This window comes from Thrips palmi, unplaced genomic scaffold, assembly GCF_012932325.1.
Source record: "Thrips palmi isolate BJ-2018 unplaced genomic scaffold, TpBJ-2018v1 HiC_scaffold_7, whole genome shotgun sequence".
NCBI classification, from domain to species: domain Eukaryota; kingdom Metazoa; phylum Arthropoda; class Insecta; order Thysanoptera; family Thripidae; genus Thrips; species Thrips palmi.
Window position 1 is genome coordinate 2,267,356 of NW_023144634.1, and position 27,889 is coordinate 2,295,244.

Sequence of the window (27,889 nt, forward strand, 5' to 3'; positions counted from 1 at the left end):
GCAGTAGAAGTTCTTTTGCTGTCCACCCACAGCGCCACATACCTCTGTAGTAGCAGCAGTAGAAAATTAGCAAAAGCTAGAAAATTTCATTTATCACATCTAACATCTACAACTCTTTGACATCAGCTGGGCTCCCCTCTCTGGAATACAGGTTTCTTCATTTCTTGTGTTATATACGATAATTTTACTCTTGCTGCTTTCATTGTGGCGCAATTTCAATTGGTGCCTGACAGTTTTCAATTTAACCCAACTTAAACCACACCCTCTCCTCTTTTAATTTAGAATCGTAAGCCATTTGTTTTGTTGTTTCCTTCATTTCATTTTGTTTCGATCGTTCTTTACTCTTGGACAAGAAATTTTCGTTTACTCATATCATCTCCAACTGTCAATGTTCATTGATCCAATGCACTGACATTATAGTTTGTTAAGGCAAATCGGTTTCTGAGTTAAGTTTAGTACCCCTTACCTTTAAAGAAAAGCCTGATAACTATTAGCACCCTGGTGCAAACAAGCTCTTGAATTTTTATTTACACCGCTTCTTTTCTTTTCTGTGTTTTCAGACCAAAATAAATAATGTCACAACCGCCACAACCTGGTTTTACTGCTCCTCCTCCCGGTTATCCACTACCTGCCTATCCTCAGCCAGGTAATGCACAGCCTGGTTATCCCCAGCCTGGTTTTCCGCAGCCTGGCTACCCTCAGCCTGGTTACCCTCAGCCTGGTTACCCACAACCTGGTTACCCGCAGCCTGGTTATCCGCAGCCTGGCTATGCCCCTCCGGATGGACAAGTTTACCCCCAACCTGGTTTGTACACAGTCTCATTTTTAAGCTCATTTTTTAGTTAAATACATTACCTGTTGTTCTGACATTTTCATCAATTCTTGATTTGTATTCTTACGTATTAGGTGGCTATGGGCAGCCCATGGGATTTGGAGGGCAACAGCCGCCGCAGTATGCCCCAGCTGCATACCCTCCTCCTGGAGGACAAGCCTACCCTCCGTCGGGACAAACTGTAACTGTTCAGCCAGGTTCAGTTGGAGCAGCTTCAGGAGGTAAGATGCTCTTCCAATAGACTTGTGGTTTTCCACAATACATCAGTCTTTTAAAATTGTAGGCGGGTTACTAGCCCAGATGTAAACTAGACAATAAATTCTACCGCCTCCCCCAAACATCTTTGGGTGAGGCTTTCAATTTTGGCTTGAACTGGGAGGGTGATGTTTGCTTCTGCGGCTACTGCCTCTATCTTAGGGTTGATAAGAGTGCCTCCAGTAGATAAAGATGAAGTATGCAGGAGTGGGGAGACGTTCGTGGGTAGAAGACCTGTGAGATAAGCTCCACTGTTGTGTAGCAGGAGAGAAAGAGAGTCACAACATTGGTGAAATATTGGATTCTTACTAGGTTGACATTCTTAAAATGAAAGGTTGTGAGTTAATTGATCCATCTTGTCCTTGTGAGTTGTCTTGGGAGAACAAAAAGCTTAAGCAGCATTGGTGGAAACAACTCAGATTTTTTTTGAAGACTCTCAGCATGAGAAAATGTTGGTCAAAAATTCAGAATACTGTGTGCAATGTACCCGACCAGTTCTGGCTCTCTGCATCAACTGACATTTCTTATTTCCGCTTTTTAACTGAAAGCGAACAAAGGTTGTCTTTAAGAATTGCTTTATACATTTCATTGTAAGATTTCAATTTGCATTGAATTGGCTGTCTTTTTTCCAGACGTTTGGATGAATTTGCCTCAAGGCGTTCCGATGTGCCCGCCAGGTTTGGAATACCTTACATCGATTGACCAACTCCTTGTGCACCAAAAAGTAGAAGTTCTTGAAGGTAAAGATGTTTTTTTTTGTTTTATTTTTGGTGTGTCTATTTTTGCTCTTTTTCAAAAAGAATTTTGTTGGTTCATTGGTACTTCTGTACTTGTACTTTAAATTGATTTTGCCTATTTTGTTTCTACTGCATCTTGTAACTGTTGTTCTAGCTCTGACTGGCTTTGAGACCAAAAACAAATTTACTGTGAAAAACTCAATGGGTCAGAAAGTATACAAGGCGGTTGAAGACACTGATTGCTTGACACGAAATTGCTGTGGTCCATTGCGACCATTTGACATGAAGATTTTGGATAATTTTGACAATCAAGTAATTCACCTCAACCGTCCACTAGCATGTGACTCGTGTTGCTTCCCATGCTGCTTGCAGGTAATTAAATACCCAGTTTTTTATTATCTTTGTCTCATTTTTATTTTGAATGTTGAAAGAATTTCGTCAAGTCTTACTGTGTCCTGAATTTTTGATTATATTTTTACCAGTCTATGGAGGTATCTTCCCCGCCTGGTAATACCATTGGCAGAATCGAACAAGAATGGAGTATTCTGAAACCCAAATTTGTCATCAAAGATCATAATGATGAAGTCGTTCTACGAATTGAAGGACCTTTCTGCACTCTCAGCATCTGTGGCAGTGATGTTAAATTCAAGGTGTGCCATTTGTTTCTTATCTTCCTTTTGTTTGTCATATTGTTTTCTCTCCACATTCATTTACTGTTCCTCAGGTTTTGAGTAAAGATGGGGAACATGAAGTCGGCAAAATTTACAAACAGTGGGCTGGTGTCTTGAGAGAGGCACTTACAGATGCTGATCACTTTGGGATCACCTTCCCCATGGACTTGGATGTTCGTATGAAGGCTGTTATGCTTGGAGCGTGTTTCCTCATAGTGAGTAGACCTTCCTCCAATTTGTAGACATGATAATGTAATTTTAGTATTCACCAGCTACTATTTAATGAAACAACTATTTTCAGGATGCAATGTTTTTTGAGAAGAAGCAAGATGGTGCTGTGCAAGTAAGTCCAATATTATGAGCGATTTCATCATTTGAACAATAACACCTGACAAGCTGGACAAGTCAATGTTTTGTCACAGCTTGTTGGCAAACCCATAATCATTACTTGATGCAGTGCCCAGCATCAAATAATTGTTATGCAGCACTTCAGGCTTTACCACTTGCTGAGCCTTGCATGTGTTTCCTAGTTATGCAACATCTAATTTTATCTTATCTTCTGTGCAGGCTTTGTTGTAGGATCTGCAAAACATTGTGAAGCAACATACTTCACCGTAACAAGCCGGTGAGTCATGACACGTTTTGAAACTTTCTGTGCTATTGTTTATGCTGTCACTGAAAGAAAAGACTAATGTTGAGTTATAGTCTTTAAAGCCTTATTCTTGTTTCTTGAAACTTAGCACATGTTTGTATTGTCCTTTTTGTTTTTCTTGGATATTTATTGCATTTTTTGCCATGCCAGGTAAAACAAAAGTTATTGCTGTGCTTCCTTTATTGGTATTTAATCCTACTAGTAGTAACTGTCATTTACCCTAAGTAGGGCTACCTTCGTAATTTGTGTGTTCTCTTTTTTTAAATTTTGTTCTTGTAAGTTGTGTGTTGTCTTTTTTCTTTCTTTTTTTTAAATTGCATTGAGGTATTGTGTTTTGAGTGTTCTGGTTGTTATAGTATCTCTCATACTTTTTAAAATACAGATCAAGAATCTTTGCACACTCAGTATTTTTGTGTACTTAGATAAAAACTACAAACTATTCCAGAAGTGCTTTAGCTGACTGAATGTCATACTGTGACGGCCTTCCTTGATTGTTACCTGAATGTTAGGACCCTTAATACTGCTAGCTGTTTTATTAATCATGTTAATGTTAATACGTATGCAATGGTGCCCAGACATCTCAAAGCTGATTGTGCAAAGACCATTTCTTACAACGGCAACATCGGCTGTCCAGTTTGGGTGTGACTGTCTGTATTTACGTTGTTGTATTTGTTTCAATGTGTACTTGACCACACACATAATGAAATGTGGCCTTCTAATTCAATTTGACTAAGTTTCTTCACCATTGCTTTTGGTGCTTCGTCATGACTGTAACCTCTAGTCTGCATCGCATAAAACTCAAAAAAATTAAAATGTCTTATTTTTATGCTATAGAAAAACAAAATATTCTCTTTATAAAAAAACTTACAATTATTATAAGAATTTTTATGGAACAATATTGTGTAAATTTAAGACTTAACAGATCATGGTATTATTTGTATTTTTATTCCATCTTGTTACCCTTGCCACTTTTGAGAAAATATATACTCTGTAAAATTTGATGATGTGTTAAAAGATTATGAAATATATGAACCAAAGATTTGAATTGAAGTCTAGATTCCTTTAGTTTCTGTTCCTCATGCCAAAATCTCACAGTACGTGATGTTACCTTTCAGTGCTGTTTAGTGAAACTGAAAGAAGTTTTACTGAAAGATGATAAGGAGTCCTGTAAACAACAGTGATCCATGAATTAGCAGTCAAATGTATTTTACTTTCCTTGTCAATAAATAAAAATATGGGCAAACATTGGTTCAAAGTCTCTTATATTGTAATGATACAACATTTTTCTCTTATGTGAAACTTGAGTTTCAGAGAAGAGATAAGACCTTTTTAGTTGAAGTTTTCTACAATTCAACATAAATGACTCTTAATTCTAGTTTGCTTTTACCTGTAACCCTGTGAGACTAGTACCTGCTGGAAAGAAGTACGTAACAGAATACAACACACAAATACATTTGACATTCTGTAGTACGTTTATGGTTAAATTCTTATTCACAGTCATGTTGTTTTCACCTCCTGAAATTATTTTGTGCGAAAACTTCCTGACAAGTTTTACTTGTTTCCTTGCGGTTTAGAATAATAGTGCTAATCGAAGACCAATTATAGTTTGTATTCTTTGAACTGTAAAATTTTCCATTTTTTTGAAAGGGGCCCCAGAACTTTTACTGAGGCCAACATGTAAGGAAGGGAGTGCGACATACAGCAGTATTTTCTGATTAACAACAAATATATCTGGTGTAATATTTGAGCGATTTTCTATGATATTACCCCAAACAAGTTTTTTAAAAATTTAATGATAACAGAATCATAAAACATCTGATAGTACTTTCCCACTAGCATAAAATGACATTCATAAGTATAAAAATAATTTTTCTCTCTTACAAACAATAGTGTAGAGTTTCGAAAGTAGTCTTTTCCTTGCATTGAATAGAGGTGGGATCGTCCTTTCTTTAAACTTTCCTATCAAGTCACCCCAAAATAATTTGCACGACAAATGTTTTAAGTAGTAAAAGGCCTGAACATGTTAAAAAAATGGCATGAGTTAGAAAAATTAAGAATAAATAAATGTAAGTTGTTTTGACAAAGAAAAATCTAAACAACAAAATCATGCAAATAAATATTGAATCATGTTCACAGTGCAGTAACAATCCATAATAGCTTAATATTTGGTATGATGACATCACATGAGGCACAATAAGTTATTATTAATGAACAAAAGTCTCAACATGTGAATAAGTAACAAACAAAACAATGTACACCAGCAATAAGTATCCATAACTGTATAACATCAACAAGTGTAATAGCTTTGACAATATCATCTAGGCTTACGACCAAAGGTACAAAAAATACAAACTGTTTATAAAATAGTTTTTTTTTACAAAGTCATTCCATTTGTTTACTCACCGTCAAGGCAACACCATTGATGTTTGAAAGCAATGCACTTGAGTCACATCATAGTTACTTGATGAAAACTATCATATCGTCTACACTAGCACTAGCCTAGCACAGATGCAGCAACGAGGCGACCCACACTGATGGCTTACAGTGCACTTGAGCGAAACTTTGACCACAGGGACGGATAGAAAAGCCTCGGGTACACTCTCATAACACTATTTCCTGTCAATACATTCGTTCATTTGACTAGATTTCCACTAGGGATCGGTTCAGGGGACGGATGGCGGGTACAGCGAAATAGTCTAAGGCAGGATACGGAGGCTTTTCTGGTGCTTCCCTGGGGCTCCTAGCCCTGCGGTGCCCTGCGGCCTCAAGCGTAGGCTCGGCAGGCGGCGGGCCAGCTCTCGCAACGCTATCACAATTTCACGCACAGCTCGTCCATTTCGAGGTCCACGTCCGGGACGACGGACACGTCCGGGGGGTCGGAGGAGAAGGTGACCCTGCGCTTGCCACCGCGCGTCAGCGTGCCGGTGTCCCGCGTCAGGGTGCCTCCCGCGACTCCCTCGGCGGGGCCGGCGGGCTTGACGGCGGCCTTGGCGGCCTCCACGGCGGGCATGCACCCGCCGATCCCCGCCGGCGGCCTGAGCCCCGGCAGCCCAGGCAGCACGTCAACGACGTCCACGACGTCCACCAGGTCCATCGGAAGCCTCACCGACGCGTCGTCCACGACGTCGCCGGGCAGCATGAGGCCGCCGCTCTTGGTCCGCCGGATCTGCGTGTCGTCCTCCAGCATGTAGGCGTCTTCCGGGGGCCCACCTCCGCCTGCACCGCCACGGCTGCTGCCTCCGCGCGTGGCGGTGCAGGCGAACCGCTAGAAGCAGTAGGTCCGCGACGGCGGGCAGACGGACGACGGCGGCGAGGAGGTCGGGTCGACGACGACCCCCACTGGCGGCGGCCCGTGGGCAGGCCCGGGTGGCAGCGGTGCCGGCACCCCTCGGTAGGGCGACGGCGGGACCACTGTCAGGGTGGCGAGGTGCCCGGACCCCGCCGGGAGCTCGGGTCAGCCGTAGTAGTATTGCTGGTTGGGGCCGCCGCCGCGGTTCAGGCTGCGCGGCGCCTCCATCAGGTCCACGGGGGCGCCGCCCGCGACGCCCGCCACGCCGAGCCCCAAGTTCTGGCCGCGGCGGAGCGTGCCGTATCTCACAACCTGCGGGGCAGAGCAGAGACTGCGTTCAGGACGCGACGCGACACACCCACACACAGACACCAGTGCACCTGGCTGTCGGCGACGATACCCCCGCCATGCATGCGCGCGGCGCGCGGGGTATCGCCTCGCCGCCATGGTCGCCGCTTGGCTTCCACTTGGTTTGCAAGTCCACGTTACCTCGGCGGGCTCGTGGCGGGGCGGCGAGTGGATGGCGACCGCGGGCACGGCCACGGGCGTGGTCAGGTCGATGTCGGCGTCGATCTCGCTGATGTCGTCCGTGAAGCCGTTGGGGATGCGGTCCGGCGCCGAGTTGGCGGCGCGGAACTTGGCCTCGGACTTGGCGCGGTGGCGTTGCACCAGCAGGCGCCCGATGACCAGCACCAGGAACAGCAGCAGCCCACCCGAGATGGACAGCGTGAGGTACAGGTACAGCTTCTCCTGGTTCTCTGTGGAAGAGGGCCGGGCGTTAGAATAGGGGCAACAGAGAACAGAGGCACGAGGGCTGCTGGGAGAAATGCAGAGCAAACGTTTCCGCAATTTGATTTTCAGGACACCTTCCCCCCCAAAAAACCAGTTTAATAGTAAAATCAAAACTAAGTTTATTGTTTCCTAAGTGAGTAAAAATTCGATACTCTACTTCAACTTCTACACCAGTGTCTACGAGAGAGATTCTTAACTAGGGTTCTTAAGAAAGAAGAAAAAAGGAGCCAGAAGGTAACGTATAAACTACCATAGAGAACTTTAAAAGAACGGTATTACATGTCTGCTGAACCACTACGGCATGTTAATGAAGCTCAACACTAATGATTGCGCTGCTTGTGAGTCCACTGCATGCCATGCAACACGTCGGCGTGTCTCCATTCCGCATTCGAGCTGGCCGTGCCGGCAGCCACGCTTCTCAAAAAATGAACAAAAGCCAGTCACATTAAAAAAATTGCACCCACTTGAAGGCAGTTGGGACCAGTTCGGACGTATTATCATTTTCAAACCACACGGATTTTAGTTTAAACGTCAAAACAGAGAAAAACGGCAAAAATCCATCGGCAGGTTTTAAAGAGGACGGTTCTTGTCTTCCGCGCCGCGCGGCGCCGCGGCCTCCCGTCCCGTCCGGCCTTCCCCCCCAGATACTCACGCTTCATGAAACTGTACGTGTTAATCCACTCTGAAATGATGCCGATGACGCGCGGCGAGGGCTTCTCCCCGGTGTAGATGGTCACGGTGCAGTTGATCTGCGCCAGGTCGTCCAGCTCCAGGTCCTGCTGCTCCTCCGGGGCGCCGTCGACGCCGTCTTCGGCGGTGGACTCCGTGGGCAGCGCGGCCAGCGGCCTCCCGGCACGCCGTCGACCGTCGTCGGCCTGCTCGGGGTCCTGGTGGTCCAGGCGGTCTTGGTGCTGCGCGGGGCGGGGCCGCTTGGTGGGCCGAGGCCGTGGGCCGGCGCGGGGGGTGGGGGGTGGGGCGTCGATTTGTTTAGCGGGCCGGGGGCTGCCGGGTCTGGAGACGCTGTTCTGATGGCCTGGCGAGCCTGGCGAGCCTGGCAGGACAGAATCAAACGGAATGCACGGCACGCCACAGTAAAGCAAGCACGGAACAGTTTCCCCGCCACTGGCAGCGGCGAAGACGGCGAGAACGAAAACCACTACAAGGGGTGAGTCAGGCTGCAGGCCATGCAAGTCCACCTTACTAGACAACACTACAGCATGCTCCCGCACTGGTTTCCTATTGCGCAGGAAGGCTGGCTGGAAGCGAGCTGGCGTAGTCAGTGCGCGCTGGCGACACTCCGCTAACGTCCGCACCGCAAAGTCGTTCAGCTTTCACAGTCAAGTTTCCTAGCTTTCGGTAATTTTTTTTTTTTGCGTTTTTTGCGGGTGGCGTGGGTTAGGGTGGCGGAGACCGCCGCCCTGACGGTGACCGCCGCCCTGACGGTGACCGCACGGGCCAAGGGACATGGACGGAAGGACGGACGGACGGACGGACATACGTACAGACAGACAGACAGACAGACAGACAGACAGACAGACAGACAGACAGACAGACAGACAGACAGACAGACAGACAAACCGACCGACAGACAGACAGACAAGGGTTGGCAAGGAGGTGCGGCAGTGCACTCCCTCGGGAGCGAACCCAGAAATCCTGGAATCCCGGCTCTCCACTCCACTCTGTTCCGCGCTTCGGACTCCGCTTCGGACGGCACACGGCGCTCACGGCACTGGGCAGCTCTGCGAGGTGCCAATGGTGCCTCCGGGATGGCCGGGACGGCCGGGACGAGGTCCTCGATGGCCACGCCGCCGCGCCACGCCAAGACGGGGGCACTAAAACAGCGAGAAGGGCTGGAGCGACTGGACCGAACGGACTGGGTCTCGAGCAGGGTAAAGCCCACCGCCTTCTGCTAGTACCGGCCTGAACAGCATCTCGAACGAGACTCGAACCCAGAGCGATGCAGAGCGACGCAGAGCGACGCAATCATGCTATCCTGAAAAATGCACGACCCGCCGACAAAGCGACACTCTGCAAAACGGGCCGAGACAGGGAATTCCGTCACATTCGCCACGATTTTTCCACCAATCTATTGGAGAAATTTCGACGCGACCGTTTGAAAATGACCCCCGCGAAAAATACAAACACGTTTCGTCGTCGCGTCGTCGCTTGTGGGATCTGGAGCGGTGTTCCCCTTTTCCAATGCTTTCCCGCAGCGCCGTTTACGGTGTACTATTCCCTATTTTATTATTTCGGCGCTACACCGTTTTGCGGCCCAAAGCGCGCCCGCTTGTTTACCGCCGCGGAGACCGTGAAAATATAAAGAGGAACAAACAGAGCAGGCAGCACAGTTATGGGGCGAGGGCGGGATCGGGAAAGAGGGATTGGGGGGAGAGGGGGTCCTTTTCTGCCATTTCTGCCACCCTATGCCGTGCACTGGCAGCCAGCCTAGGTGCAGCGACGACGAAGGGTTGGCGCGAGGCGACCCCCCTCCACCCCCCTCCCTCCCTCCCTACGCTTGGTGTGCCGCGCCGCACCACGCCACACCCCAGCACAGCTTGGCTCCAGCCAAATATTGCCAATTTCACCTCCAGTGTGCGAAAGGTAAATAAAATCCCAGTGCAATTAGCTCCCTCGCTCAGCGAAATCAAAACGAATGAAGACCCACCGCGGAGGGGGAGCATGTTAGGGAGTGGAGAGGCGTGGATCTTTGGAATAACAGGAAAAATGGTGATACAAATCGGCAACTCCGTACATTATAAAATTTGTTAATTTCGTTGGGCGTCATTCCGTCCTCAGCACCCTCGAAAGCGTATGTCGAACTTAAAATAAAAAATTTGGTCGTAACCTACAAAACGGGCCAAAAACACGAAAAATAAATAAAAATGAACAAAAAATAAAATAATTCAGTGGAAGGATATTTGTAGTGGTTGAACGCAGGAGCACTCCGTCCATTAATTCCAATGCATCCTGGATGGAATAATTAATCGCTTTTTCCGGTGGCGTGGAGCCGAGCACAGCAGCGGTCCAACGCGTTGGTGCCCGTATGAGTGTGTGTGTGTGTGTGTGTGTGTGTGTGTGTGTGTGTGAAAGGGGGCGAGGCATGTGACCCCACCGGGGTCGCGTGGCGTCGCTTTCGGTCGGCTCTGACTCGAGTCCCGGCAGTGCAGCAGGTGTATCTGCCCTGCGGATTTAATTAATATGCTTTCAGCCGGCCGCGGCGTGGCGTGGCTTGGCGGCACCAAGGGTGGCACTCACCAGCTGGGGCTGCAAGACAGCGGAGTGGGGCACCGCCGGAAAAGGGGTAAGGCCGGGCAAGGCCCACCGCCGGTTTCGAGCGGACCCGTGCGTAAACTAAAATGGTTTCGCCACGCTTTTTCTTCAGGGCACTTTTTAATTTTTTTTTCAGAAAATGTATTCTAAACTTCAGAAAAAAATACTGAAAATTGAAGAAGTTTTTTTTGAAATGATTGTCAACTCTGCGGCGTTCTAGCTCGAGCTTCGCATGTTCTGAAAATGCAGCGATCCATCATTGGACATCAATCATGCACGGGCTTTTTGGCTCGGCGCGGCTCGGCGGCACAGCGACGCTTGCGGAGTGCAGATCCGTCAGCCCCGCACAATCGCACGATCCGCACAATCACAACCACAGGCCGGCCGCAACCAGAACCAGCATTATGTTGGGTCAGGCAAGGCCCGTGCAAGTGTGTGTGTGTGTGTGTGTGTGTGTGTGTGTGTGTGTAAGAGAGAGAGAGAAGAGAGAGAGAGAGAGAAAGAGAGAGAGAGAGAAAGAGAGAGAGAAAGAGAGAAGAGAGAAAGAGAGGGGGAGGGAGGGAGGGAGGGTAGTATACGGAAGGTCCTTGCACATGAGCCCCAACACTGCGCACGCCAACTTTAAACGTGGGTAAATACATTCACCAGGCTGCAGGCGCCACGCCCCGTCCTACCGCAGCCCGCGCCTCCGCGCCCTGCTCGCGGTGTTCCTGCCGAGCAGGAATTGATGGGGGAAGTTAGTCGTCGCAGAGACGCGTCGGGGCGGGGCGGGGCGGGCGTGTGTTGCGGTCATTCCCCGCGCGCTCTGTGCTCGCTGGGCGCTGAATTTGGCCCCGGCCGCTGCTTTACGCTCTGTCGATCCGACTAGGCGATCGGCGTTCGAGCGGCGGGGCGTCCACCGCGACGACTTGTCCGCTCTGGAGTCTGCCCCTCGGCCCTCGCTGCTCGCCCGGCAACTTGACTCGTCTCAATTCACACTGCAGGCAAGTTTTGGCGGTGTAGTCGCGGCGGGTGCAACGGCCGCGCTGACAAAGGGACGCGGTGCCGGGACTCGAACCACGACTCCGCGACTCCGCGACCCGCGATAAGGACAAAGCAACAGACATCGAGGCTGAGCTATTATTACACACTGATTTCTCCCCCGCGCAATAGCCTCGCTGGCTCTGTCTGGTGGCGTCGGGTCAGCGCCCCGCCCCGCCATGTAGGGCGTCTTTGCTACCTCCAGCCAGACATGGCGCCACGTCCTCGGGGCTGTCTGCCGTGCTGCCGCTGTCTCTTTCTGGCGTCGCAAAAAGGGCGCGCAATGAGAGAGATGAAGATAGTCGTGTCCTCAGCGGTTATCGGGGGCGGGGGCTTTACACCCCGGGCCCGGGGCGGGGTGCGGTCACAAACACCTATTCCTCATGTCAGCCGGAGGAAAGGGGGAGCGAGTGAGAGAGAGGGACTGGCTGGAATGAGATAGGGCGTCGTCTGGGATGAACGAGGGAAAACAACTAAACTAACCCCCGTGCCCCCGCCAAGGCCCCCGCCAAAGCCCCCGCCCTCCCACTCGCGGTGTGCCCCGCCCCGCCCTGCCCCCCAAATAATGCAGGCCCAGCAGCGGGGCCGGTAAATTTCCCGCCCCAACTTTTTTGATAAACTAATTCTTGAAGTTGGCAGAATGGGGCGCGTCATGCGGACGACAATGAGGCTTCGCGGCGTGGCCATTGACGCCGTGCTTGTCTCGGACGACGCGCCGCCCTGGCAGGGCTGGCAGGCAGGCGGGCGGGCGGGCAGGCAGGCAGGCCACGCCGCCCTTCCTGTCGAAAAGGGCGTCTTATCGCAGTGCCCTTGCGGCATCCGACCGCCATCACAACAACTACGGGCATGTTGTCGGGAATCTCTCGTCCTGCACAAGAATAGCCCTTTGGCGTTGGCGCCCTACACCACCCTGCCTTCGGCCCCGCCCGCCCCTCGCCCCTGTCCAGAAGCCCCGGCCGGCCTAAGCTCTTTATCGCCCAACAACAACAACAACTTGCGTCAAAGTCAAAACAAGTTGGCAGTGTGGCGTTCGGTGTGAAGATGGCGTCCTAATCGGGGGATAAAAAGCCCGGGCCGGCCGCCGGGCCGTGGCCTGGCCACCATGGGGCCGTGGCCTGGGCCGTGGCCTGGGCCGTGGCCTGGCCACCATGGGGCCGTGGCCTGGGCCGTGGCCTGGCCACCATGGGGCCGTGGCCTGGGCCGTGGCCTGGCCACCATGGGGCCGTGGCCTGGGCCGTGGCCTGGCCACCATGGAGTCGTGGCCTGGGCCGTGGCCTGGCCACCATGGGGCCGTGGCCTGGGCCGTGGCCGCCACCATGGAGTCGTGGCCTGGGCCGTGGCCTGGCCACCATGGGCCGTGGCCTGGGCCGTGGCCTGGCCACCATGGAGTCGGGCCTGGGCCGTGGCCTGGCCACATGGGGCCGTGGCCTGGGCCGTGGCCTGGCCACCATGGGTCGTGGCTGGCCGTGGCCTGGCCACCATGGGGCCGTGGCCTGGGCCGTGGCCTGGCCACCATGGAACCGTGGCCGGCCCGGCGCCCCGTCGGGGCTCAGCGCGGTTAATTCAATTACAAGCCGCCAAGTTCCAAGGAGGAGAAGAAGACCCTGTGTACACCACATTCGCGTTGCAGGCGCGGATCCAGATAGGGGTTGGGGTTGGAGGTGGGGTGGGGTGGGGGAGGGGTAAGGGTGACGCTGTCACGAAAGTTGCCTACCTACGGGGCAACGTGCGACTTTTTGCCCACCTTCCAGGAGGCTACGCCTCCGCCCCCCTCCCCCTCCACCTGTCGCGTTGGGAACGAATCCATCCCCAAGGATTTCAGGATATAACGGTCCATTCCGAGGAAAATCGACTGAGAATCTCAGGAGATGGTTTTACTGTCACTGAGATTCCAAACACTGGGAGTATTGCGTCAGTTGGTGCACTTGCATCGCACGTGAATGTGTAATGCCTTCGCATGCGTTAGCGTAGGGCATTTTCGGGTCGCATTGCACTTGTGGTGCAATGTCTCAACGCATTGCACCATACGTGCAATGTTCATGGCGTTTGGAGTGTCAGTGGTGCGTTTTACGTACTGAATATGGCAGAAAAATGAAGATGCCACAGTGGCGCAATCCGATTTACACCTTATCAAGTGAAACAACGATCTGTCCCTCTGACACACGCCTCAAAATCGAAAGGAGTTTTTTCTGGCCATATTTTTTACAGTGTGGATGGGTAAGCGGGGCTGCTAACTTGGAAGAGGATGGTAATGAATGGCGGCCATGTCCGATGGCTGGTTGGGCTCGGCGGCTCGGCGGCTACACTTGTCTAATTGGGATCCCCTTTCCTTCCCGCCCTGCCTGCCTCTGCCTGCCGCTGCCTGCCACTGCCGCTTCGCCTTCCTGAAGGACACCGGAGGACAGCTGACGCCTCGCCACGCCTCGCCATGCCGAGCCGCGACAGCGGGCTGATTCCGAAGAGTGTCGCTGTCTCTGTCGCACTCACGGCCCGTCCCGCCGGGCTGCGCCGGGCTGCGACAGAGACAGGAAAGCAGCCTTCGAACTCGCTCGTCGGGTCGAGGAGACCGAGGAGACCGAGGAGGAGGACGCTATTCGGTTACTGATGGCCACGCCGACAACGCGCCGCTCTTGATTAAGTGCTTCAAATTTTTGGCACCACCGCCTCGCGGCAGCGCGATCCCGCCGCTTCTGCCTCTCTCTTCGGTTGAGTCTCCCAAGCGGCGACCAGAGAGAGCGAGCGAGACGGAGCGTACAGCGCCGTTCGCACGCAGCTTGCTGTCGCGCTGACAGAGGACTGGAATTAGTGGCAAGGTGCTCTGCTCGCTCTGCGCGCTCTGCTGCTGTGTTATTCCGAGTAAAAATCATGTCCAAGGGAAACTGGAGGCGAGGTAGCCCTACAATGGCACTGGCTTCACGGCACCGAGTCGCCCGGAGGAATCAGGAGGAATCTGAAGGACCTTTCCTTTCCCAGTGGCGAGGCGGCGAGGCGGCCAGGCGACTAGGCGGCGGGCACCTTGGCCCAGCTGCCGGCCGCTTTGCACGCCCCGTCCACAGCCTGGTCCACGGCCTGGTCCGCCCGCAGGCGAGCGCGCTCCACAAAGAAGACACTTTCAAGTTCACTTTCATTTGGCCAGAAAACATCTGCCGCCAAATAGAAATGGGGGAGCTGGCTTGGCTCGCCAGATGAAGGCCGGGCCGGGCTCGGCCGGGCTGGTCAGCGCACAGTGGGCCAGAAGACCGGTGGAGGCGGCCAAAAAAACTCTAGACGCGTTTTGAGCTAGAGTCGCTAAATGGGACTCGAACCGAGCGTGTGACCGACCCCACCAATGGATTCCTTGTTCGGAGAGCAATCCATTGGTGGGGTCACACGTTCGGTTCGAGTCCCATTTAGCGACTCTGGTGCTCAAAACGCGTCTAGAGTTTTGTCCGCCTCCACCGGTCTTCTGGCCCACTGTGCAGCGGCCACGCCGCCATCGGCACAAGCAGGCGACCAATGACAGGCCGAGGGGCTAGCGCAGCCTGGCGGGCCCATTAGCGACGACCTCGGCGAAAGGTCGAGATGAAAGCGAAGACTATCTGATGCAGCAAAAGGGAATGCACGAAATCAAAAGCCACAAAAAAAGACAGACTGCTAGTCTGACCCAGATTTGGCCGCGTTCAACCGCCCCCCGAGCCTTGCACCCTACACGTCGCTAACGCCTTTTTACAGCCGAGACGCAATTCACAGCTTTACTACACGACGGGCTACATGGGCCGAGGGAGCGCCGGGGAAGGCGAGGCGGGCCTGGAGGGGAGCCCTGCCGTGTACACCGCCCGCCAGGCAGCCAGGCAGGCAGGGCTGGCAGCCAGGCAGGCAGCCAGGCAGGCAGGGCTGGCAGCCCGGGACGATGCGATGGATGGCCAAACTGACAAGTCTCCCCTGAGCAGAACGGCGAGCGCAGCTCACACTTCTTTCTTCAAAGTCTCATTGGAACAAATGCTCGTGGGGCGAACGAACACCGCACTGGCCTCTTTCTCTCTCTCTCCTCCAGTCCACACGCTCCTAAGGTGAGAAAGGGGCAGGTCGCTCTTTGCAGTGTGTACACAGTGTGCGCAACACGCACAGACACGCCGCGGACGCGGAGGGCGCGGGTCGGGGTGGAAGGACGAGTATCCCACACCAACAAAATCGCTTCAAGTCCGCATTCGTCCGATACAATGTCAAGTTCGTCGTTTCTGTTTCCTCTCCCCCCCCTTCTGAGTGTGTGAGACCGGAAGCAGTTGACAGTGAAGCCGTTCCCCAGTGCAGGCCGCGCCGGTCCCCCTTGTGGCTGCATCACGAGAATGTGTGCACACTATGTGGCAAGTGCTGCTGCTGCCTCTGGTGGTGGTGGTTGTGTGGATATAAGCCGACTGGGGAGCAAAAAGACGAGCCCGCCTGGCTGCTCCATTCCGAGAGCCACCCGCGGCACCCCGCGGCACCCCACCACCAACAGCAACAACAGCCACAGAAAACAAACACCCCGCACTGCCTCGTACGCACACAGTACGGGGTAGGCCATCTCTGAGACGTGGCAGGTCTGGACATCGGGACGGGTCGGTGATGTCTGTCTGTCCGTCTGCCGGCCCAGACTGTCTGTCTGTCTGTCTGTCTGTCTGTCTGTCTGTCTGTCTGTCTCTCTGTCTGTCTGTCTGTCTGTCTGTCTGTCTGTCTGTCTGACTGTCTGTCTGTCTGTGATTCGGTCTGTCTGTGATTCGGTCTGTCTGTGATTCGGTCTGTCTGACGGCCTAGACGGTCTGCCCTAGTGATAAAACCGACGCGAAGATGTCCTTTTTGGTCGTTCGTTTGGGATTGCGCGGGCGGGTACTTAAAATTAGTGCTTAGGGAGGGATTCTCCTCAGAGTGAGGTAGAGGCAGAAGGAGAGAAGAAAAGAGGGAGCGGAGGACACAGATATGCCCAGGGAAGAGAGAGAGAGAGAGAGAGAGAGAGAGAGAGAGAGAGAGAGAGAGAGAGAGAGAGAGAGAGAGAGAGAGAGAGAGAGAGAGAGAGAGAGAGAGAGAGTCTCCCATTTCCGTTGCCACGCGGGCTGCACGGCCTGCGCCGCCTGCGGAACCGCGCGTAGACTCGCCCGTAACGCATCGACGTGGAGCGTGTTGCCTACCCTCTGCATCGCAGGCGCTCTCCCTCACTTCTGTCTGTCTGTCTGTCTGTCTGTCTGTCTGTCTGTCTGTCTGTCTGTCTGTCTGTCTGTCTGTCTGTCTGTCTGTCGGTGTGTCTGTCTGTCTGTCTGTCTGTCTGTCTGTCTGTCTGTCTGTCCCTCTCTCGTCGCCGTCTGCGCCTCGAAGCAGCAAAAGTAGGCGACGGCCTTTCCTTGTTTCACCTCGTGGTTCCGAGAGAGGAAGACGGCGGCGGAATGGTTCGACAATGTATACAGACAGACAGGGTGGTGCTGGCCTGCCCGGCCTGCTGGCGGTGGGAGGGGTGGGGGTAGTTCCGGCCACCGAGTCCGGCCCGGCCAGGCCCAGCGGACCTTGAAACACGACGGGAGGAGCGGCCTGGCCTGGGCGAGCCTTGGGCCTGGCTGGGCCTGGCTGGCTGGGGCTGGCCGCGCCTTACCTGGGTCTCGCCCAGGGCTGCCCGGGGCTCATCAAGTCACGTCAGGTTATTTTCATTATGTGGCATGAATCATTCATCCTTTCCTTCCTTTCATTACTGATTTCTCTGCCGGTTCACCGGGGCACAAGGCGGCGTGGCCGGGCGCGGCCCTGGCCGGGCTTGGGCAAGGCGAGCGCGGTCCTGTCCTGTCGCCGAGCTCGACATGGCGGCAACGCGGTCCCCGCCGGCCACCGCGGAGCCATGGCGCACAGTGGGCCTGAAGACCAACGCAGGCGGCCAAAATTCTAGGACACATTTTGAGCTCCAGAGTCGCTTAGTGGGATTCGAACCAAACGTGTGACCCCAGCAATGGATTGCTCTCGGAACGAGGAGTCCATTGGTGGGGTCACACGTTCGGTTCGAGTCCTGTTTACCGACTCTGGAGCTCAAAACGCGTCTACAGTTTTGGCCGCCTCCACCGGTCTTCTGGCCCACTGTGTGGCGGAGCCCGAGGATCCCTCAGCAGGAACGCACATAGAGTTGCATTCAAACGCGGATCGCGACGGAGAATTACGGAGGCACGACTAACAGACTCACGACGATCGTCGAGCACGGACTGCACGAGAAGAATACACAACAAGGGCGACACACTCACGTGCCGCTGCTGACGCGCTGACGGGGCGAGGTGTCGGAGAGGGCGCGGGCAGTCCATGATGGGCCCTGAGCGCGCCGCGCGCCGCGCCACCTCCCGGGCAGTGGTCGCGCCCAGCCTCGCACCCAGCCCAGACCCGGACTCTTTATGGCGGCCATTTACGCAGCATTGCCCCCTTTTTCTCGTTTTAGCCCCTCAGGGCCGCCGCCCCGCCCCGCCCGCGCCCGCCCGCCGCCCCATTTTAAGTTTTATTCCTCCTTGTATCCGATGCGATACGGAGCGGCACTGTCCCACCCAGCGGCGGGGCCGGTCTACCGGATTCAATTGTCCGTGAAATCAGTTGAGGTATTACCATCTCGAGGGCAGTGGGGAGCCGCACACACACACACACACACACACACACACACACACACACCACCACACCCCCCCCCCCACACACACACGCTCACACACCTCTGGAAAAACACTCACACGCGCACACATTCCGACGCACACGCCCCTACACTCCAGGTTGACAGTAAGTACGGGCGCCGCCGCGGGCTGCTCTCTGGCCCCCCTCTCTCTCTAGCCTGCCTTGCGCTCCTCTGTCAGTAAAAATGTCAAAATAACGCGCACGAGTTTTGCCACCTCCAGGCATTGGCTGCACTGTTCGGAAAAGACCCCGTCGTCCCGTTGGAGCGGAAGGGGATGTTTGTCGCTTGTTTTTCGGGGTTGCTTTTTCTAATTTGTGGTTCGCTCTCCGGTACATTAGCCCCGAACAGCATCTTGTTGTTGTTCGTTGTTCCTAGTGCAGCGCAGCGCCACTGCAGAGGGACACCCTGGAGAGACTTTAACCCCGCCGCCGCCGTGCCGCCGTGCCGCCGTCGCCCGGAGCCCGCCGAGCGATTCCGAAGAGCGTCGCTCTGTCTCTCTCGCACCCCTGGGGGCGCCCCGTGAGCGCGACAGGGACAGAGCGACGGAACGACTCTCCGGGCGGCATGCCGCGCCAGCGACTCCGGGGCCTGCACTGTGAAAAGCTGAACGACGTTGCGCCACACAACACGCGCACGCACAGTGGGCCAGAAGACCGGTAGAGGCGGAAAAAAAAACTCTAGATGCGTTTTGAGCCGCAGAGTCGTTAAGGAGGACTCGAACCGAGCGTGTGACCCCACCAATGGATTCCCCGTTCGGAGAGCGATCCATTGGTGGGGTCACACGTTCGGTTCGAGTCCCATTTAGCGACTCTGGAGCTCAAAACGCGTCTGGGATTTTGACCGCCTCCGCCGGTCTTCTGGCCCACTGTAGCACGGCGTGCTCCGCAAAACCCCGGTCTAAAGGTCACCCAAACCGTGTCGCTTCCCCGCCATGCACTGACCCAGACAAACATACACATGCAGTACGCTAGCACTCTAACAGGCCAAGATGCCCAAAGTGACTCTTTGTTAGACAAGTCGACGGCCGGGTTCGACGGCCACTCACCGGAGTCGGCCACGGCCTTGGCGCTGGGCGTGGCCCTGGTGCCGGGCGACAGCAGCACAGGCGCGCTGCGGTTGTCGGCGGGCGGCTCGCCGTGCAGCTTGGGCGCGGGCGAGAAGGAGGCCGCGCCGCCGCGGTACTCGTCGGTGTTGTCGAAGCCCTCGTAGTCGTTGTCCACGTCGTCGGGGCTCTCGTCCGCCTCGGGCCGGCCCTCGTACTCCTCCTTGAGGACCTTGCGCGGCACTGAGAGGAAGCGAAGAACCAAATTAAGTTTTTCTCTCACGCGCGCGCCGTTGTGCTCCACGGGACTGCACGTCCCCGTCTCGGTCCCCGTACTTACCGCACGTGTACACCACCTTGAGGTACTTCCGGGAGTCCGCGCGGCACGGCGACCCGAAAGTGTCCTTGTCGGCGGCGATGTTGCACGTCCGCTTGCCGTGGCAGATGTTCATGACGGTCTCCGTGGCGTAGCTGGTGAGGCAGGCTGCGAACAGAGACGCCGTCAAGCAGAGCGTCAAGCAGACTGGTTCCCAGGCCTCTCTCTCGCACTCGTGGGGCGTCCCGCACGAGAGCGAGACAGACAAGGGTGCCACCGGACCGGCTGGTCGCAGCGAGGGCTGGCCCCCACCTGCTGGCCGATTCCGGACAGTGGCGTTGTCGCTCTGTCTCTCTCCCCAACATGGGGCGTTCCGAGGAGCGAGCGAGACAAAACGCTTGTCGGGCTATTCGGAATCAATCTCTATTCCGACGGCGCACAGTGGGCCAGAAGACCGGCGGAGGCGGACAAAACTCTAGACGCGTTTTGAGCTCCAGAGTAGCCAAATTGGACGCGAACCGAACGTGTGACCCCACCTATGGATTCCTCGTTCGGAGAGCAATCGATTGATGAGGTTACACGCTCGGTTCGAGTCCCATTTAGAGACTCTGGACCTCAAAACGCGTCCAGAGTATTGTCCGCCTCCACTGGTCTTCTGGCCCACTGTGCGGCGCCCGGCCGACCGCCGCCGTGGCTTCGGTAAACAAGCACCTGGCCGATGATTGACGGCGACGTGGCGCCTTCGCGACGCCCGTCGACAGGCCCGGCGCGGCCCGGCGCGGCCCCTGGGGGGCAGTGCCGCGGAATCATACTTGGCGACGGCGCCACGACGGCGGCCTCGCGACGCTACTTGTTCACGGCGGCCCGGCCCAGGCCGAGCCCTGGCCGAGCCCTGGCCAGCCCCGGCCTGCGACTCCGCGGGGAAATCAGAGCCACCCTTGTTCTTGCCTCGCCTTGCTTCGCCTTGCTTCGCCCAACGGCGCGATAAATTATCAAAACATTGCCGTTCGAACCTTTCAAAGGAAGACGAAATTAAAATACGGCGTGGCCATGGCGTGGCCATCCTCGGACGCCGGCCGGAGCACAGTGGGCCAGAAGACCGGTGGAGGCGGACAAAACTCTAGACGCGTTTTGAGCTCCAGCGTCGCTAAATGGGACTCGAACCGAACGTGTGACCCCACCAATGGATTCCTCGTTCGGAGAGCAATCCATTGGTGGGGTCACACGTTCGGTTCGACTCGTGTTTAGCGACTTTGGAGCTCACATCGCGTCTAGAGTTTTGGCCGCCTCCACCGGTCTTCTGGCCCACTGTGCGGAGCATCTCTCATCGGCATTGGCGAGCGCGGCCTCGGCGGGCCGCCCGGCACCATCAAAGCAAAGGCCATGAAAACTAAGCAACAATAACTGGCCGTCCCGCCGCGTTGCGTTCCGCCGTTCTTGCGGGGTGGGGAAACGAAGCGGCCAGCTGGTGTTCGAACCCACAACCCTGGACTCGGGTACTGCATCGTTAGGAGGCGGCGCGGCCGACGCAAAACACGACAGCAGCGCTTAAACCAGGCAGATTTCCTCCTTGTTAAGTTTTTTTCCCCCAGCAGAACATTTTCTATTGTTCCTCAACAACCTGTCGGTGCACTTACTCTCTTCCGGGACTCTCTGCGGCTGCGGGCACTGGATGGACTCGTACTCGGTGCGGCCGTACGACGCGGAGTACACTGCGATCCTCGAGTTGGGGTTGCACTGCAGCTGCACTATCTCATTCTCGCAGGCCACCTTGGAGCGGAATTCGTCTGCAACAAAAAAACACGAGAATAATGGAGACAAATTAATTATTTTCATTTCGCGACGACGACGCAAAACCGAGGAGCGGGAAGTTGGCCGCCCTAAATGTCGGGGTGTAAAAGTTTCTGCTTTGTTAGTGCGCGCTAACGGCATCCAGGCCAGAGCAGCCCGCGGCGCCGCCCGACCATGTGATGACTGTTCTTGTCAAACTCCGGCGGTGCAATGATTGGTGGCAGCCTGCCCTCCAAGCACACGTTGGAGTCCGCGCGTGTACACTGATTTAAATAACACCCCCTCCGACGCCGCGCCCTGCCACGCCCAGCCACGCCCTGCCACGCCCTGCCACTCCCTGCTACGCCCTGCTACGCCCTGCCACGCCCTGCCACGCCCTGCCACGCCCTGCCACGCCCTGCCACGCCCTGCCACGCCCTGCCACGCCCTGCCACGCCCTGCCACGCCCTGCCACGCCCTGCCACGCCCTGCCACGCCCACGCGCAGAGCGACACACGCATTTTTGCGGCGGCAATACATCTACAATTCTGAACGGATGAAATGCAGCCAACGTACGTTTTATAGCGGCGGGCAGCAGGCGAAGTGAAATATGCCGCACCCGCACAGCAAGTATGTGAACGCATGCCAAAGGGTGTTCGACTTATGCAAATGCAGTCGAGTAAATCACACGAGTCGTTCCGACGCTCTCTCCGTCGCTCAGCGGCAACCTCAGGCCTGGGCAGGCCTCGGCAGGCCTTGGCAGTGCCTTGGCACGCGAGATGAATGCCTCCGTCTCGCTCTAATCCTCTGCGGAAACCGGCCATTTCCCGCACTAAAAGTAGTAAGCGTGTTTTTCCCGGAGAGGAGCAGCCTCCCCGGCTTAGGAGCAGAAACATGATGTTGACCTTGCCGCCGCATCGCCCTGCGTCGCTCTGCGTCGCTCCGCGTGCACTCCATGTACCGCGCGTTCCAGCCAAGAGGACATCGATCATCAATTCCAGATTCGCAGCGAAAAAGCGGCGGCCAGCTCGAGACGGCCGCCTGCGGCAATCGTGTCCTTCATCCATACATACATGGCCTACACTGGAGAGGGCCAAATCTGGGGGACGAAGGAACCAGTGTAGTCGCAGATGGCTCAGGGGCTTGATGACTGCCGGCCCTTGTGTCGTGGCGTGGTGGCCTTTGGGCGGGCCGGGGGGGGGGGACGCTAGCCACGGCCGAACACAGACTGTCCGCACTCTGATCTCGATACCCGGAGTGCTTCATTGTGTTCTAAAACAAAGCTGTGCCCCGGTCCGAGCTCCGCAGTGCTCCGCAGCGCGCCGCAGCGCCACAGACTGGCGGCTGGCGGCGTGGCGGCGTCCTCCAGCAACTCGCACCCCAGCGAGGAGGGCGGCACATCAAGTCGGGTCTGGCCGGGGCAACTCAATTAAGCGGCAAGGCGAGAGCGGTGCTTTGACAGCACGAGATTAGCCGCGCGTGTCCGGCCGGGACGGCCGGCCCCACCCGGACCCCACAAGGGGCCCATTGTATTTGTTTTGAATCAATTATTCCGAGTGTACCGGATTCGGTCCACATCGTACTCGGAGGCACGCGACAGTTCGAACTACATGGTCTTTCCGCGAACCGAGTCAACTAAGGGTGGTGCCGGGTGGTGCTGCGTAGATCGTACATGCTTCGATTCCTGCATGGCTTTACCGAGAGAACAGTGGACCGTCTTCGTGTTCCTGGAAAGGCACTGGGTGCTCCGGACTCGTGTCTCAGGACCCGTGGCCTCAAGGAGCCGTGACCGACCTCCAGGAGCCGTGACCGACCTCCAGGAGCCGTGACCTCCAGGAGCCGTGGCCTCCAGGAGCCGTGGCCTCCAGGAGCCGTGGCCTCCAGGAGCCGTGGCCTCCAGGAGCCCGTGACCTCAAGGAGCCGTGGCCCCTAGGAGCCCGTGGCAGCCCGTGGCCTCCAGGGCCGCGGAGTGGCCGGGGCTTGCTGCACGGTAAAAACGGAAGCTGGTTTTCCCAGGAGGCCCTAGGTGAAGGCATAGACGATTTCCAGGGAGTTCCTGGGAAGACCAGGAACAGTTTACCGTGTGGGGACAGCGCCACCTCGGCGACGGTTCGACGGCTACTCAATGAAAGCCCTCCTCTCGAAGCGGGTCCTGCTGAACCGAGGCGGTGTGCAGTGCTGCCGGTAAATGCAATCAAGTAGCGCCGCGAGCCTCCAGAGCGCTCCAGAGCACCCAAGAGACCGCGCGCTGAAAGAAGAGAAGGCTTTCCTCCGGTTGGACGGCAAGGACGTTGGTCTGCCCAGCAGCCGCACAGTCTCAAGGAGGTCCTTACCCTCGGCGGGGCTTCGCCAGGCTGCGCTGGGTAGGGGTGGGCACGCCGGGCGGCCGAGCGACCGAGCGAGCCCCCAGGCACAGTCATCCTTCCCACTCGATCCGCCATTCAGCGCCGGGCGGGGCGGCGCGGCGCGGGGCGGCTAGCCTCGGGCTACTCGCCGCGACCACGTCAAAAGACGCAACCCTTCCACCCCTCCCTCCCCACCACGGTCACTTTTAGCGTCCCTTCTCTGTCCCTCCCCAAAGTTTTACCGACGATAAAAAGAGGACTATAAAAACACTGCCCACCTCGGCGGGCCGGCGCGCACCTTCGCGCTTCAGGCGGGGCTGGGTGGGGCGGCGCACCTACTCACGCCCACGCCTAGGCCGCCGCACCACGTCGCCCCGCCCCGCCCCACCCCGCCCTCCAGACACACCCCACATCACCACCTGCATAAAGTATGGGCGGGATCACGTTCCGTTGGCGTGGCGTTCTGTGATATGATTTCGAGGCACGTGGCCGAACCACGCCACGCCACGCCACGCCACGGCAAGACAGCGGGCACGGCATGAACACAGCACCGTGCCAAGAGCCGGGGCAAATGGAAAAATCCCGACCCTTGTCGAAATTCTGCGCCCCCACCCAACAGGGTCCCGCCCCAACCACCTTCCGCGGTGCGCCGCTTGCGTGTTGTGCCCAGCACGGCCCAGCACAAGGTGTTCCGGGCGTTCTCCGGGCGTTCTCCGGGCGTTCCCCGGGCGTTCCCTCCCGCGCTGCACCGGCATGGCATGCAAAGACCATCGTTATTTCCGGTGGAAAGACCGAATTACACTCAACGACACCGCGGTCCATATTTTTCCCCGGCGGTGACAATCCAAAGAAAAAGAGATAGAGAGGGAGAGCCCCACTAAAACCGGCCAATCTGCTTCCACTACGCGGTCCAGAAAAAAAGAGGAGAACAACAGCAAAAAAAGAACATAAAAGTGGGGTCGCGGTATGATGCCATTCGGGTAAATTAGGTCCCATTCCTCGCACCGCACGGCCCGCAAAATAAAACTCTGATAAATATTCATGGCCGAAGGAAGCGATAACAACATCCAGAAATCACGTCACGGAAGAGGGGGCAAGTGGGGCTCGCCTGGCTGGGCCAAGCCCGCCTCGAGACGGGGCCCAGGGCCCAGGCTGGAGCTTGCTTCTCGTAAACCTTTTCGCTCAGCTTCCATTGTGGGGCGTCGATATGGCTATTACTTGCCAACGCCGAGCCGAGCCGAGCCGAGCCGAGCCGCTGAGCTGAGCCGGGCACAGCCGAACGGAGACGAGACGGGCACGTCTAGGTTCGCGTCGAGAACAATGTAACTCAGCAAAGATTAGCGGAGGTGGGCCAACTTTTCCCTCCAGCGTGCCTATGGGACGTGCTTTGCGAGCAAAGCGACACCCCTTCCCCCCACCCTCCACCCTTCTTCCCTTCCTTCTTCTTCTTGATAAAGGTAAGAGGGTGAGGGGGTGTGCTTTGATATAGGGAATGGAGCCCCTGTGAGACGGTAATAAGAGCGGACTGAGAGGGAACGAGAGGGAATGAGAGACAAAGAGAGGGAGAGGGGGAGAGAGAGAGAGAGAGAGAGAGAGAGAGAGAGAGAGAGAGAGAGAGAGAGAGAGAGAGAGAGGAAGGGGAAGGACGTACAAAGATGCAAAGCCTCTCTAGATTTAATCAACTGCCGCAACAAGTCCATAATACCCCCACCGCAACGCGCCACAACCCAGCGCGCGCAAAAATTTAAATTCTTGGATAAACAAAATAAAATGAAGCGATTTTTTAAATAAAAAATGATAAAAAGGGTCTTTCTGATCGGCCAGCCCGCTCGGTCCGTCGCAAGCCGTTGATGACCGGGTTCATAAAAAGAAGGAAGCGAAATTGTTTTATGAAGGTGAATCCTTAATAAGGCAGTGGGGTGGCCCAAGGGCTGGCCCAAGGAGCTGGTCCAAGAGCTGGGCCAAGGGCTAGCCCGGCTGGGCCAAGGGCTGGGCTCACGCCACGTACGTGGAGCTACACACTTAATAAGCGGCTCACTTTTGACGGGAAGAGCAAAGGGGGTAACTCTACTACTGAGGACCAAAACTCACTCTGCAAACTCAAGAGTGTACTCAGTACACTCTAGTTAGAGTGTGCTCATGAGTATACTCTAACTAGCGTGTACTCAGATGAGTACACTCTAACAAGGTAGGTTTACGCCAGACCGCGTCTTGTCGTAACAGGCTTCGCGATGTCTCGCTGCCTGTTCCTCCAATCCACGCCTGGCGTACCTACCTTGGCCTGCGGCGCTAGCCTGCCTGCGGCAGGCAATGGCTCGTCCGTTGTCGGTTATTTTTTAACTTGTTGAATGCTGGGGGGCTCCGCCCCCCCAGACCCCCCTACATTGTAAATAGAGTTGTTTTATCTACAGATAACACGATCTTGACCCTTGTCACTTTTTAACTTGTCGAGGCTGGGGGGCTCCGCCCCCCAGACCCCCCTTTCTCCAAGACAGAAGTGGTCTATCTGCAGAAATCTCTATTTATCGCCGTTTTTTAGGTGTTTTTCGCCTATAAAAACTGAACCAGTTGAGCTAGGATGGTGAAATTTCGCGTGTGCCGAGCCAAGGACATACCTAAGAAGTGTGCAAAATCTCACCGAGATCGGCCGAGCCGTTCAGGAGGAGTAGTGCGGACAGACAGACCGACAGACCGACAGACAGACAGACAGACAGACAGACAAAACTTTTCAACCCCACTGGAGTAACAGGCTTCGCTATCGCTCAGCCAACTAGCGTGTACTCAGATGAGTACACTCTAACTAGCGTGTACTCAAATGAGTACACACTTTCAGCTGCATAAATTGCCAGGCGTGCTTACTCTACAAACTCAAGTGTGTACATAGTACACTTCAACCTGAAGTGTACATTCATGAACACTTCAACCTGGAGTGTACATGCATGTACACTTCAACCTGGAGTGTACATGCATGTACACTTCAACCTGGAGTGTACTTGGCATGTACACTCCAGGTTGGCGTGTACTTGCCAAGTACATGCCAGGTGGCTCATACCTGCAGGAGCCAGCAACAGTGTACCTGAAGGTATGCGCCACCTGGCGTGTACTTGGCAAGTACACGCCAACCTGGAGTGTACATGCCAAGTACACTCCAGGTTGAAGTGTACATGCATGTACACTTCAGGTTGAAGTGTACTATGTACACACTTGAGTTTGTGGAGTAGGTGTGTACTAATCTGAGTACACGCTAGTTAGAGTGTACTCATCTGAGTACACGCTAGTTAGAGTGTACTCATCTGAGTACACGCTAGTTAGAGTGTACTCATCTGAGTACACGCTAGTTAGAGTGTACTCATCTGAGTACACGCTAGTTAGAGTGTACTCATCTGAGTACACGCTAGTTAGAGTGTACTCATCTGAGTACACGCTAGTTAGAGTGTACTCATCTGAGTACACGCTAGTTAGAGTGTACTCATCTGAGTACACGCTAGTTAGAGTGTACTCATCTGAGTACACGCTAGTTAGAGTGTACTCATCTGAGTACACGCTAGTTAGAGTGTACTCATGAGCACACTCTAACTAGAGTGCACACAAAATCTATGTGTGTACTCAGTACACACTTCTATGTGCGTGCTTACAAGCATGCACTTCTAGGTGTGTACTTGCCTAAGCATGCACCTGGAAGTGTGTACTTGAATGAGTACACACTTATAAGTGTGTACTTAGTGAGTACACACTTGCGAGGTGCATGCGTGGCATAGGGAAAACGCATGCACTTCTATGTGTGTACTCACTGAGTACACACTTATAAGTGTGTACTCATTCAAGTACACACTTCTAGGTGCGTGCTTAGGCAAGTACACACCTAGAAGTGCATGCTTGTAAGCACGCACCTAGAAGTGTGTACTGAGTACACACATAGATTTTGTGTGTGTACTGAGTACACTCTTGAGTTTGCAGAGCACCCTTCCCCTCCAAAGAAAGGAAAAGTACTAAAGATTCATGAGAGCGAACGTTCTAAATCGCGATTGAATCTTGCCGAAAAGCAGAGCTACAAACCACCGGCGTTAAATTATTTTGGTTTAAACGGCAATTACTTACATGGTCTGCATTTGTAGGCCACCTCCACCCACTTGCGCACCCCGGGACAAGGGTCGTTGCCGAAGGTCCGCGGCGCCGTCTGGAACTGGCAGAGACGCTTCTTCTGGCACGCCTCTACCACGGTCTGCAACAGAGAGTACTGCCCCCACGAGGACAT

At 54.9% G+C, this 27,889-nt stretch overlaps 2 protein-coding genes across 4 annotated transcripts; one reads left to right on the plus strand and one right to left on the minus strand.

The window, feature by feature from the left end:
• Positions 1-4,192, plus strand: LOC117652432 (phospholipid scramblase 2). 3 transcript variants are annotated; one of them, XM_034397330.1, is made up of 9 exons: positions 1-151; positions 561-805; positions 907-1,053; positions 1,720-1,827; positions 1,979-2,196; positions 2,307-2,474; positions 2,549-2,710; positions 2,797-2,838; positions 3,063-4,192. In XM_034397330.1, the coding sequence occupies exons 2-9, from the start codon at positions 574-576 to the stop codon at positions 3,072-3,074; spliced, it is 1,089 nt and encodes a 362-aa protein (XP_034253221.1). In that variant the 5' UTR covers positions 1-151; positions 561-573; the 3' UTR covers positions 3,075-4,192. The 3 variants fall into 3 exon arrangements, with proteins under 3 accessions (XP_034253221.1, XP_034253222.1, XP_034253223.1); XM_034397331.1 differs by lacking the exon at positions 1-151 and adding an exon at positions 167-286; XM_034397332.1 differs by lacking the exons at positions 1-151; positions 561-805; positions 907-1,053 and adding an exon at positions 1,326-1,644.
• LOC117652707 (protein eva-1) lies at positions 3,577-27,889 on the minus strand. The gene is made up of 11 exons (XM_034397800.1): positions 27,733-27,889; positions 21,157-21,306; positions 19,544-19,687; positions 19,207-19,446; positions 6,926-7,194; positions 4,535-4,557; positions 4,392-4,490; positions 4,256-4,312; positions 4,108-4,135; positions 3,833-3,929; positions 3,577-3,674 (listed from the first exon to the last, which is right to left on the minus strand). Exons 1-11 carry the CDS (start codon positions 27,887-27,889, stop codon positions 3,577-3,579), a joined length of 1,362 nt encoding a protein of 453 aa, XP_034253691.1.

Coding starts and splice junctions, on each gene's coding strand:
- LOC117652432 (XM_034397330.1), top strand. CDS start 574: ATGTCACAACCGCCACAACCTGGTTTTACTGCTCCTCCTCCCGGTTAT. Junction 806..906: donor ACAAGTTTACCCCCAACCTG/GTTTGTACACAG, acceptor CTTACGTATTAG/GTGGCTATGGGCAGCCCATG. Junction 1,828..1,978: donor AAAAGTAGAAGTTCTTGAAG/GTAAAGATGTTT, acceptor CTGTTGTTCTAG/CTCTGACTGGCTTTGAGACC.
- LOC117652707 (XM_034397800.1), bottom strand. CDS start 27,889: ATGTCCTCGTGGGGGCAGTACTCTCTGTTGCAGACCGTGGTAGAGGCG. Junction 19,688..21,156: donor GCAGAGAGTCCCGGAAGAGA/GTAAGTGCACCG, acceptor CTCTGTTCGCAG/CCTGCCTCACCAGCTACGCC. Junction 3,930..4,107: donor TTTTCTCAAAAGTGGCAAGG/GTAACAAGATGG, acceptor TATGCGATGCAG/ACTAGAGGTTACAGTCATGA.